Consider the following 13,225-nt stretch of genomic DNA (forward strand, 5'->3'; position numbering starts at 1 on the left):
ATTAACAACAAATCTCAGCTTGAAAATCCAGTTTGCCGAGACCCCATCATCCCTGTGAGCTCCAGCCTCCTGACCCCGACACCTGTTAACAAGGCTTCATTCATCCTCCTTTCTGTCTTCTCCCATCTCTTCAGAATTTTCTGTGTTCCCCGTGTCTCCTAGCCCTCCCAGCTCTTTCGACTCTCCTCTGCCTGCATCTGATAGTTTCCTGCCTGTTTCTCCCAATTCTCTTCTGCCTAATTCTCCAGACAGTCTTTTGCCAACTTCTCCTGAATCTCGTCTTTCCATCGCCCCCAGTTCTGTTCTTCCTGAGGAGCTGGTGCTTTCTGCTTCTAGTCTCTGCCTGCTGTCTTCCAGCCCAAGTGCAGAGCTCTTCAGGTCTGCCTTGAACAGCTCGTCGTCGTCGTCTGCCTCAGCAGGTTCTCTCTCCCACTGCTTCATCACCTTCTCAGGTTCCTCTTTCACGCGTTTGATCTTCTCCTCAGTAAGCCTCCTTGCCATCATTGTGGCATCATCCAATTCCATGGTCTCTTCTGAAAAAACAAGAGAAAGAAGGGAAGATCAAAGTTTGTTCAGCTTTGGGCCTAGGGGAGCCCCAGCCTACGGAGGCCTGTGCATCTGAGAGACAGCCGAGAAAAGGCCCTGAGAATGGCCATGTTCACAGGCTCTGTCTGTCTGTGGCTGACAGCACACCTTCCACAAAGAAGAGAAAGGGAACCACCAATTACTGAGCACAAGCCTGGTCCCAGGCATGATGAGAGGCGCCGTGCAGGTTACACCATTCAGTTGTCAACGCTGCACAGTACCCTTGATCTGATTTGCAGTCAAGGGACCTGAGATTGACTACAGAGAAATCACATGCAACGGTCACCATGCAAGTAAATAAATATCAGAGTCAGAATCTGAACCCAGGACAGTCTGACCCCAGAGCATGTTCTCTTTTCCCTACAAGACATTTCTCTTTGTCCCTGGGAAGCGCATTCCTTCTTTGTTGGGAGGTCTCCTGTGAACATGTGAGCAGGCTGCTAGCAGCTGGGGAGCTATTTACAACCAAAGGGATCCTTGCTCCTTGCTTTTAGCAGTTAGAGAGAAGAATCAGCAGTCCCCTGCTGAGTACCCCCACACTTTCTTCCGGGAAGCCCCTGGTCTCTAAGATGCCTGCAATGCTGCTTAGAGGCCTCACAGCAGGAAAAGGCAGCCGTTGTGGGTGAAAACATAGACAATGCTGCCGCCTGCCGTCCTGAGAAGGAAGTGCCCAGCAGCTGCCCCTGGCTGCGGGGCCTTCCAAGGAGTTTTTGGGAGCACAACTTCGGCAGCACATGGCCTGTCCCAGGGGAGGGGAGAGAGGAAGGGAGAGAGGCTGCTTGGAGCATCTGCTGTTTCCCTACTGACTCTCTTCACATCTAGTGCTCCGTGCCTTCTTAGAGAAGCTCCAAGGGCATGTGGAGCTCTTAACCACTACGCCACCAGCTCCATAATAAAGGGCTGTCATCGGGCTGCTCAGGTGCCCAGAACCCACTCCCAGGTTCCCACTGCCTTGCTTGGACCAGAGAGGATTTCAGCCTCAGAGCCTGGAGGGCTGCAGCTAAGGATCTGCACTATGGGAAGAACAGGTCCCCAGGGCTGGGCTCTGTCCCCTGGGTGCACAAAGGCCCCACCCCACCAATCTGGCTCCCCTTCACCACAGCATGGCTGGCGGGAGGGCACCAGAGGGGCAGCCAGACCAGTATGGAACCATGTAAAAACTTGGGTTCTCAAGTCAGGCTGCCCGAGACTGAAAAACACCATCCTCTCCGTAAAATCAAGCCAGAACTTATTTCACAGCGTTTCTGGGAGGCTCCAATGAGCTCGTGCGCATAAGGCCCTAAGAGAGTGGCTGGCATGTGGGAAGCTCTGAGCGGGGCAGCGATTATGCTCCTCTGGGGCGCGCTGCCGACTCAGGTGGGGCTGGGTTCTCAACCGCCTGCCTCCCCTTCCTTCCCCCTTCCACCCAGTGGGCTGGGAGATGCCAGGGCACCTTGATGGCCCACTCGATATGGGGTCTGCAGGCCTATTCACTCCCTGGAGGCCTGTGGGAAAGAGCGCCATAAGGCCAGACCAGCCAGTGGAGCACGGCTTTCAGGCAAAACCAGACAAAGCCGCCTCGGCACCGCACCCCCCCCCTCCCCGTGCCGCTCCCATACCTGCCCTACCCTCTGCTGGTCCAAGAGCAGCGCCAGTGAGCAGAAAAGGGTGCGGGCTGTGGATCAGCTCTCCCCTTCTGTCCGTGGGCCCCGGGCGAGTTAGTCAACATTGTTCAGCCTCTGTTTTTCTCCAAAACAATACCTACCTCCTCAGGTGGTGGGTTCTGAATGAGGTCACTCCTGTCTGGTGCTTAACCTGGCACATAGCAAGGGCCCCGAAGTGTGAGTTGCTATCAGGCCTGTGTCTTTGCTCCTGATGTTCCCTGCTGGAATCCCCCTCCCACTGCTTGCACCTCTCACCTGGAGAACTCCTGGTGCAAAGAAGTTTTGGAGCCTGAATCAGGTGATTCTTCCTCTTTGAAGCCTTCTCCATCTCCCCAGAAACACAGTGCTCCTTTGTATGCGCTCTCAGAGCAATGCATTTCCACCTCTACAACAGCACTTAGAGGGGATCTCAGGGCAAGATCCCCTTCGCTGACAACTCTGTCTTCCCTGCTGGGCTATGGGCTCCTCTGCGCGGGGGGCCGAGGGAGCCTCTGTCTCTCCAGATTCTAACACCTTCCTGGCACATGACAAGTGCTTCTCAAATGTTTGATGAATTAACTGAAGGACTAAATGAGTGGGCTCTCCAGCCAGACCGCCTAGGTTCAAACCTGCCCCAGGGAGCAAGGGTGCTGACCAGAAAGGCTGGGGCCTAGGCTGGGGCAGCGCTGAAATCAGAAGGCTCAGGGGCAGCACCAAGCCCCTGGCCTAGAGGAGCTGCTGGGACAGACAGAAGAGAAAGCAGAGGGAGAACTGTGAAGCTGAATTTTACACGGTCCCAGGAACTCACCTTTCTCTTTCTTTTCTTTGAGGTTCTCCCTGTAGTTAGTTTCCTTCAGTTCTTCAATGATGCCCTTATTGGCATCGTCCAAGGCCTGTGGGTGGCAGAGTGAGCTGGTGAACTCTCTTAACCCCAGTTTGGCAGTTACCCTTTTTCCTTTCTCTATCCCAAGCCCCACTCCCAGAAGACAGGGAGCTGGTTTAACTCTGCCCACCTCAGTTTCCTTCGGGCTCCTCTGAAGCCTTCTGCCCTGAGGTTAACTGATACTCACTGAGCTGGGGTTACCCACACTAAGTGGTATGAATGATTCATGCTGTCAGGTAACTCCAAATTCATTTCTCTTGAGCATAGGCATGTATTTGGGGTAGTGTCTGTCTACAAATTTCTGCCTTTTTACTGAAAGCTGCTCTTGGCTCCAGCCAATGCAAAAAGCAATTCAAGCCCCTAAGCACTCAGCAAGGCAGCAAACAGACCGGGGGACTCAGAAACACACTGTTATGGATTGAATTATGTCCCCCCAAAATGTGTGCCAACTTGGCTAGGCCATGACTCCCCATATTGTGTGGCTGTCCGCCATTTTGTGATCTGATGTGATTTTCCTGTATGTTGTAAATCCTAACCTCTATGATGTTAATGCGTTGGGATTAGAGGCAGTTTTGTTAATGAGGCAGAACTCAATCTGCAGGATTAGGTTGTATTTTGAGTAAATCTCTTTTGAGATATAAAAGAAAGAAGCGAGCAGTGAGGAGAGGGACCTCATGCCACCAAGAAAGAAGTGCTGGGAGCAGAGTGTGTCCCTTGGACCTGAAGTTCCTGCGCGGAGAAGCTCCTAGACCAGGGGAAGATTGATGACAAAGACCTTCCCCCAGAGCCAACAGAGAGAGAAAGCCTTTCCCTGGAGCTAGCACCCTGAATTCAGACGTCTAGCCTCCTAAACTGTGAGAGAATAAACTTCTGTTTGTTAAAGCCATCCACTTGTGGTATTTCTGTTACAGCAGCACTAGATAACCAAGACACACACTATGGGGTGGGGGAGCTGGCCTGCCTTCAAAAAGGGCCTCTTGAGTGTTTGCAGTCTCCCCAACTCAAGTACACATTCCACAGGGGCTGGACCTCAGCCTGTAAGCATCTTGAGGGCAAGTGCTACCTTCTTCCTCACAGCAGTCAGCACAGGGCAGAGCCCCAGGAGGCACTCAGTAAATGTTTCCTGAAAGACTTGAACATACTCTGCTGGTGTGGGTTTGCTTCCCATAAGCCTCCTGCCTGCAGATGGCAATCCAGGAGGGTGAGAGGTCAGGACGTGGTCCCGTGAGAAGTCACTGAAGGTGGTGGGGTTTGGCAGCCTCTCAACCCTTCAAACCCTCCTTGGCCTGCCTCCCCACTGAGGCTGTCTTGCCTTTGGACTCCCCTCACCCCTTATCAGAGTCTCCAGTGGTGCAAATGGTTAATGCTTTCAGTTGCTAAATGAAGGGCTGAAGGTTCGAGTCTACCCAGAGGTGCCTTGGAAGAAATGCCTGGAGATCTACTTCTGAAAAATCAGTGATTGAGAACTCTATGGAGCACGGTTCTACTCTGGCATACATGGGGTCACCATGAGTCTGAATCGACTGGCTTTAGTTCCCTATCCCACTGATCATAAACAAGGGTTTGTGCTTTTGTCTTAGCCTTCCTGCTGACACCAAGCTTCCTGAGGGCCAGAACCAGCACGGTCGAGTCACCTTTGTGCTAGGTAAGTCCAGAACAGCCTTGAGCTCAGTAAATATGTGCTGAACTATTGCCATGCTGTCTCTCTCCAGAGATATCTGCAGGGCAATCTCGTGGAAGAGGCCATGTATGTGAATCTTGGAGCACATGGTAGGGTTTCAGGAAAGGTTAGCACTCTTCCTCTGGAGGCCAGGGTTAGTGGCAAGGTATACATTACAGGGAGCCATCTCCCCTCAACAGAAGGAAAAGGACAGCAATGTGACAGGCCAAAGGCGCCCTGGGAGGTAAGGAAACCGAAGCTATACTGCCACCTGTTGGGGGACTGCAGTGTGAGGATCACTTTTGCCTGGGCTTTCTCACCAACGCCTTTTACCTTCCAAACAAGTGACTCGGCCGGACAGTGCAAATAGGGTAACTTTAGCCCACCAAAGGGATTGGTCAGTTTTGCCATCCTGCTGGGCTTGAGGTGAGCCATCCAAGAGGCAGGAGAGACAGGATCCCACAACCACCAAGGAATAATAGCCAGGAGTTGAGAGTGCATCCTTTGGACCCGGGATCCCTGTGCTAAGAAGCTCCTGGAACCAGGAAGAGAGCGAGCTTGAGAAGCACTGGCAGAGAAACAACAGCAGGAGACAGCATGGTGGGCTTCCCGGCCCACAGAGTGAGAAAGCTGAGTGCCTTTGGGCAGGAGATTCGCTGGTGGAATAGAGTGCTTCTGGGCACTTATTGGCAGAGCTAAAAGAGCTTTGTAACACTTGCCTGAGCAAGGCAGAGGCTGAAGGGCCAGAGAGGCATGCCTGCGAGCATTGCTGGGAAGGGGCTGTCCTGATGGAAGACCTGTATCCTGAGCATTCCTGAACCTGAATTATAACCTGTTACTTCCCCAATAAACCGCATAAACCTGAGTATTGTCTGTGAGTTCTGTGTGGCCACTGCAACGAATTATCAAACCCAGTAGAGAGGGCAGTGGGAGAGACAGCTGGTGTCAGAATTGGTAAAGATGGCAGAGAGAGAAGGCATTTCTGACCTCTGCCTCATAGGAATAAGCCCTGGGCTGCTGATCTTGATTCTCTGTCCCCCTCCTGAAGAGAGAGGAGGTCTGACTCTGCCCCATGCCATTTTTTTTTTTTTTTTTTAACAGGGATCATGGGAGCGATTTCTCCACAGGATAGGGCAGTGTCAGCCTCACCAAGGTCCTCACAGCCAGCGTACCCGTGAACTCACCTCCTAAAAGGCTGAGTTGGTCAGGTTGCTTCTCTGCCGTTTCAGCCGTTCAAATCCAAGCGGATCTGCCAACTGTCTGGGGTAACTGTCACCTTGCCACAGTGAACCGCACTGGCCCTTGGATCCAGGCCCAGGGTCACTTTTCTGCCTCCCACAGATCCCTTAGTGTCCCTGTTCCAGCTCTCACACCCCCGTGCTCTTGCCCTTTCTCAGCTGGCCTGGCCAAACCCTGCCATCCTTGTCCTTAAAGCCCAGCATGAGGCCCACCTCTGACTGGGAGCGTTCCCAGAGTGCCACTTCCCAGGGACCCAGTCCCTTTCCCCAGCGACTGCTGCATCTCCAGTCTGGTCCCCGAGGCTGTGCCCCTTGTGCCAGGCTGGCCTCACTCAACCACAGGGGCAAGCTCCCCAAGGGCAGGGGCCAGCAGATGTTTACTGGGGTCCAACCACGCTCCAGAATTGCTACATGGGAAGGGCTTAGGGGCAGCAGTCTGGGGTGGTTGGGGACTGTGGATCTAGGAGGTGAGCAGGCTGACTGTCCTAAGGTTGTATAGCTGTCTGGAGTCGCTCTGGGGGCGGTAGGAGGCCTAAAGCTTACCCAGGCTTACCCTGGCTTCACCTCTGGTCTCTGCCTCATGACGCTTATGTCTAAGCCAGCACCGTACAACAGAACTTTCTGTGATGATGGAAATGTTCTATATCTGCACTATGTGGTACTCGTGAGCCACATGTCTATTGAGCACTTGAAATGTAGCTTGTGTGACTGAGAAATTGAATTTTAAATTTCATTTACTTTTATTTAATTCGAATTTAAATAGCCACAGGTGGCTAGCAGCTGTCTTATTGAACAGCGCAGGTCTAGGCAATTGTAATACAGTGTAATGTGGACTTTGACGGGGACATACGGGGGGTATGGGAGCCAGAGGAGGGACGGACACCTCACCCAGACTGAGAGGGTCAGAGAAGGCCTCCTAGAAGAGGTGACACTGAAGCTGAAACCTAACGGTGGAGTGGGAGTTAGTTGGGGAGGGTTTAGAAAAACATTCCAGGCAGGAATAACAGCATATACTAAAGCCCAGAGGCATAAGAAAGCCTGATAAGGGAATGACAGGAAGCTCTGAAGGTCTCTGGCTGCAGTGCAAGGTGGTGGTGGGGTGGGGACTGACCAGTGTGAAGGCCGGACAGGCCTAAAAGAGGAGAGGTTACCTAAGGCCTTCCCGGCCCAGCAGGAAAAGAGACGCCAGGGAGCCAACAAAGGGTTTAAGCAAGAGAGTGAGGAAGTTGGACTGTATTTCTTCTTGTCTCCTAGAGAAGTGGTTTTCAAACTGGGAGTCCTAAAATCAATTCAGAAGGTTTCAACAAGCATTAAATAAAATGAAATGGAATAGAAAATATAAGAATGCATAGTAGAGTAAATGTGAGTAGTGTTCCGTAAAATGTTTGTTTCTGTTTTCTGTTCATTTGTTTTCAATAAAAATATCTGTACTGGGTCACTAGATAAAAGAGATTTTACCGATGATGGCAGCAGCAAACATCTGAAAGCCACTGCCACACCTGGAATGTGTCCCGTAGTTGGTGAGTTGTAAATGTGCAATGGCCAACTGAGAAGCTGAGGGAGCTGGCGCCCGCTGGGTGGAAAGGCTGATGCTGGCAGCGATGGCCGACTGCCCACCTGACTCCCCAACCCCGAGGCCCATCTGGGGGAAATGCTCACACTGATGATGGCCTGCTGCGCCTCGTTGTTATGGACAATCTTCGCTCTCTCCAGGGCCTTCTCAAAGTTGCTAACGGCCGACTCAAAGTCTCTCAGCTTCACTGGAGAGCAAGGAGAGAAGGCACAGGTAGAGTGTGACACTGTGTGTAGCACAATGCAGCTGGCTTGCAGGTGCCCAGCCACCCCTGAGTCAGGGGCACCATCACTGAGCCGCTCGGCACCACCCTTTCTGTCATATTCCTGGGCCCACCTACCACTGAGGACCCGAACCTGGGAACCTGAACCTTGGATTTGAGGTCAGATGAAGGGGTCAGTGAGGGAAAGGGGCCTGGTGTCTGGCCTATTTGTGCACACATGTGTGTCTGGGCCAGGGGAGATAACCCTCTCTAGCAGTATTGCCCATCTTCAGATTGCTCCAGAGGAGAAAATTCGTATTTTTAAATGTTCAAATTTTTCAAAAGCATCAGTGATCTGGCTGTGACCATGGGCCAGCGGCTGGAATCCAGCCCCCACACCATGCAGTCAGAATCCAGAGAGGAAGCGGCTCAGCCAAGCTCACACAGCCCCTTAGTGGAGGAGGTGGGACTGCAATAATTGATTGGTTTTTGTCTTTATGAGAACTTAATTTCAAGAAGGAAGGAGAAAAATGCTCACCAGCCAGGGCCTGGGAAGCCCACGCCCCAGTTCTTCACGCACCGTGGCTTTGTTTTATAGTCGCGTGTACCCAAGATCCACCCCCTCCTAAGAACAGCTTTGGGATCCATGGGAAAGGAAGTCCTTGTGCTCATAAATAAAACTTCAAAAGGCTATATTACATTTGAAAAGAGATTCAAATGTGCATTTTGAAAATATGTGGAGTCAATAAATGAGATCAATATACATTGTTTTTTGCAAATACTCATTTGAAATGAAGGGCAGTCAGAGGATTCATTCAGAGACAAAGGGACTCTGACACTGCAGGCCTGCAGAGGAGCCATGAGGCTTCTTCAAGGGAGTCACACATTCAGGACAATTTCTTCAGCTTGTAGCTGAATGCGTGACCTGACGTTATCTTGATTGTGGGGGCTGTTTTCCTCTTCATTTCCCCACTCTGTGCATGTACAAACCTACACATTTATATCTATGTATCTTCTCAACCATAAATATGCTTTACTAAGGACTGTACTGTTTCCTCCACACTGTTAGAGACACTCGCAGGAAGTTGTTAGGTGACAGGGTAGGAAGAAAGAGAGTAGTATTTATTGAGTGCTTCTAGATGCCAGATTCTGTTCTAAGCGCCTGAGTGTGTATTAACTTCTTTCTCACAACAACTCTATGGGTAACCCATTGCCGTCGAGTCGATTCCGACTTATAGTGACCCCATAGGGCAGAGGAGAACTGCCCACCAGAGGGTTTCCAAGGCTGTACATCTTTAGGAAAGCAGACTGCCACATTTTTCTCCTGTGGAGCAGCTGGTGAGTTCAAACTGCTGACCTTTTGGTTAGCAGACAAGCACTTAACTACTGTGCCACCAGGGCCCCACCCTACAGGTAGGTACTGTGATTATCTTTATTTAAAGATGAAGAAACTGAGGCACAGGGTGGCAACTTGCCTGGGGTCCCTGAGCCAGGAGGTGCTCTGGCCTCAGAGCCCAGGCTCTCCCCGCTGGGCTGTGCTGCCTTTGGAGCCTGGTGGCTCCCCAGCTGCTGTATTTGATAGATTCAACCCCAGGCTCAGAAACTGAGGCCAGCAGTTAGTGACGTGGTTCTCCAGAGGCCCTCAGGACCCAAGTCCTCAAAAGGGACTCAGGAAATGTCAACCCTGAGGAGTAAACCTCATCTCCCCTGCAGCATGTAGGCAGCCCCTAAGAACAGGAAAGAGATTTGGGAAAAGCCACAGTGATCATGTCTTCCCCAGCTGAAAGCTTTCGGCAGTTTTCTTACGTTTTCAGGAAAGAATCAAAAACTCATAACTAGGCCCACGAGATCTGCAGCTCTGACCCCTTCTCAACCTCCTCCCTTCCTGGCTCCCACGAGCTCTAGCCCATACTGGTCTCCTTCAGCTTCTCAAATAAGCCAAGCTCCTGCCCACCTTCCTAAGTGCTGTTTCTTTGTCTGCAAAGCTCTGTTCGCAGCTCTCCGAACAGCTGGTGTCTTCTTATCCTTAAAGTTTCTGCTTAAAAGTTACTTCCTCAGACATGAGGGCCGGAAATAATGATGTTTTGCTCACTACTGTATGCCCAACTTGGCATCTAGAAGGGGCCCAGTAAGTATCTGTGGAACGAATAAATGCATGAATGAATGATTGTAGCACCTGTCACATTTCCTCCCTCACTGGACACTAGCTTTATATCTGGAGGAGGGGCAGCTCAGCACAGTGATTAAGAGCCTGAGCTAGGGAGTCAGGAAGAACTGGGTTCTAGTCCCAGCTCCACTGCTTACTAGTCCAGTGACCTGAGGCAATTTCTTTTTCAACTCTGTATTACAAAATATTTCAAACATATACAGAAGTCAAAGGAACAGTATAATAAACCTCCATAATCCATCACCCAGCTTTAACAATTATCAATATTTTGCTAATCTTGTTTTATCTATCTACCCTCCACTTCTTGCTGGTTATTTTTTTACAATTTTATTGAGATATAATCTGCATATTATAAAATTTACCTATTGTAAGTATACAGTTCAATGACTTTTAGTAAATTTACAGAGTTGGGCAACCATGACCACAACCCAGTTTTAGAACATTTCCATCATTCCAAAAAGTTCGCTCATGTTACTGGGGCAACCTGCTGAACCATTCGGTGCCTCAGTTTCCCCATCTATAAAATAAGGATAATGCCTACATCATTGTCTTGCATAATGATTGAATTCGAGAATGTTTGTGCAAAAAGTACCATGGGGAGAGGAAGCGGCTCAATACACGGGCATGGTTACAATGATGTCGCGATGCTGGGCTGTGCTGCAGCTGACCTCCTCAAGAGCAATCTGGGACGCCTGAGGTCTGACCACACTTTGCTTAAAGTAGGTACGGAACATGCACTGGTGGAAATCCAGTGGTTTATTCCTACTCTCAGAATTAACCTGGGTGGGGACACACTGAGGGGGGAAGCTCAGCCCACAGGATTCCCAGCCCTGGGGTGGCAGGGGGCACAAGGTAAGGTGTAAGAGGCTAATGGTAAGGGGCCTGGTGGTCTGGGAAAGGTAGGGTGGTTGTCTCTCAGCCCATACATACCTTGTGCCTGTGCCACCAGGACGCTGGCATTCAGCTGCCACTCAATATCTCCTTCCTCCTCAGCACACTGCTGGGACTTCTCGCCGTAGGACTGGGCCTGCCAGGGCTGCTCCAGCTCCAGGTAGCAGCGGCCAATCTCATGGAACAGCCAGGTCTTCTCCAGGGTGGTTTTTGCCAGCGGGATCTTCTCCTCCCACCTGGGAATAGGAAGGGCGGGGGTCAGCTTCTTACACTCAAACCCTGAACCTGGCCATAGGAGGCCAAGGCTTCCTGCTGAGCAACAGCATAAACATTTTTCCCCAACTACCAGTTCTTTCAGATACAGGTGTGGAGTTAATAATCAATAAAATATTTTAAAACTACCAAAGACATTTTGATACATCTATGGGACCGAATTTGATTCAACAGTTGAAAATGTTTACAAAATGATGTTTGAAGTAACACAAAAGCAATGTCTAAGAATATTGTTAAATGAAATAACTTGGATGCAAGACTGTGTAAAGGATACTCACATCTCTATAAGAGAAAAGCAACACAGAAAAAACAAAATGTCAATAGAATTAGAATTAGTACTTGTCCTTGGGTAGTGGGACTATGAATAACTTTTTCTTCTACTTTTCTGTATTTTCCAAATTAATATCTAAATAATAAGCACATATTTATTATAAACATATTTTATTATAAAAAGACACTAATGGGTGGGTAATGTAGTTCATTTCTTATATGTCTCTGTCTTTTGACATTTAGACACCAGAGGCCTTTCAGGAACCCAAATTACACGTAGCACAGAAGGCTGTTGGTGAATACAGAACAAGTCCATTTCAATCAAGCAGCGGGGGCCTGAAGCTCAACTTCTATCCTGGCTAAACATTGGGGAGCTAAGTGAATGGGCCCAAGGAGTTGGCTCTTCTGGAGCCAGCTGGCCTCCAGGTCAGTGTCCTCCCCCAGAGTCTCCCTGTGGCTGAGCCCACCCAACTCTAGCAGTTAAGCAGTCCAGGGCTGGACATCAAAAGTCTGGTAGTTGGGTCATTTGGAGAGCTCAGGCACAGTTCTCAGTGGCCCCACATGGCCACAGGGAGTCCCAGACTAGACTCAGAAGGCCAACTGGTCCACTAGTTTCCGAAATTGCCCAACGGTAAGAATCACCTGGAGTGCTTGCTAATGAGAATCCTGAGCTCCAACCCAGACCAGTAGAATCAGAATTTCCAGGGAAGAGGCCCAGTAATTCATGTATTTGACAAGTGCTCCAGGTGATTCTTATCACTGGGAAATTTTTAAAAAATACTGATTCTATTCCAATAATTAATTTTACTAATGAGCCCCAGAGATTAAAAAGCGACTTGCCCATGGTTGCCTGGCAGAGGCAGAGCCAGGAACCAAACCCAGGTCTTCCAATGCCTCTTTGCCTGGCATCTCGGCTCCAGGCTGGGAGCCCAATGTGGAGGTGGAAGTGCTGGTCCCAAGGTGGGGAGGGAGGCAGTTCTTGGTCACTCACATGTCAATGGCTTGCTGGAACTTCCCAACTCTGGCAAAAACCCTGCCAATGTTGTCGAGGGCTCTCGATTTAGCATCAGGGAGGTCACTGTGGGGAAGCAGCACAATAAGTCGTTCACTAGAAATCAGCTGTTCTTGAGACTGTGGAAAGAGAAAAGGAGGCAAAGACAGGGGCTCCGGCCTGCAGAATCCACTTGGAGGGACGATGCCCAGGCAAGGCTGTGGCACAAAGGACCTTCATGCCCTGTCACTGGGAATGGAATTCATTGGGACCTTTCCAGAGGGTAAATCAGTCAACAAAAACGTCTCTTTGATCCTGCAATTCTCCTAGGAATTTACCTCAATAATATGACAAGAACATTCACTAAAGTGTTGTTCATAAGAACAAAAATTGGAAACAATCTAAACATTGTCAGTGCCCTAGCAATGACAGTTTTTGTGTATGAAAAAATATCCGTGATACAAACTAAACCGTCGCTGAGTCGATTCTGACTCAAAGTGAACCTATAGGACAGGGTAGGACTGCCCCATGGGGTTTCCAAAGCTGTAAATCTTTATGGAAGCAGACTGCCACATCTTTGTCCCATGGAATGGCTGGTAGGGTCAAACCGCTGATCTTTCAGTTAGCAGCCAAGCGCTTAACCACTGCGCCACCAGGGCTCCTTTATCCATGATATATTGTTAAAAAATCAGATGACCAGACAGTACACGATGTATACTGTCCCATTTGTGTTAAAAATAAACCCCTGAAGCTATTGCCCTGAGATAATCTTTAAACTTTAAACCAAAACTATCCCCTGAAGTCTTCTTAAAACCAAACAATGTTGTTGTTAGATGCTGTTGAGTCAGTTCTGACTCATAGCAACCCTAC

At 49.8% G+C, this 13,225-nt stretch overlaps 1 protein-coding gene across 1 annotated transcript in view; it reads right to left on the bottom strand.

The window, feature by feature from the left end:
- Positions 1-13,225, bottom strand: part of ODAD4 (outer dynein arm docking complex subunit 4) — a 33,991-nt gene continuing 20,766 nt past the window's right edge. The window contains exons 9-13 of the mRNA XM_023725219.1: positions 12,356-12,442; positions 10,861-11,057; positions 7,648-7,748; positions 3,016-3,100; positions 1-533 (exon numbers count right to left, since the gene is read on the bottom strand). Of these exons, the coding sequence (XP_023580987.1) occupies positions 97-533; positions 3,016-3,100; positions 7,648-7,748; positions 10,861-11,057; positions 12,356-12,442 (907 nt within the window). The 3' untranslated portion in view covers positions 1-96. The remainder of the gene's footprint in view (positions 534-3,015; positions 3,101-7,647; positions 7,749-10,860; positions 11,058-12,355; positions 12,443-13,225) is intronic.

Source organism: Trichechus manatus, unplaced genomic scaffold, assembly GCF_000243295.1.
Source record: "Trichechus manatus latirostris isolate Lorelei unplaced genomic scaffold, TriManLat1.0 scaffold00294, whole genome shotgun sequence".
Lineage (NCBI taxonomy): Eukaryota > Metazoa > Chordata > Mammalia > Sirenia > Trichechidae > Trichechus > Trichechus manatus.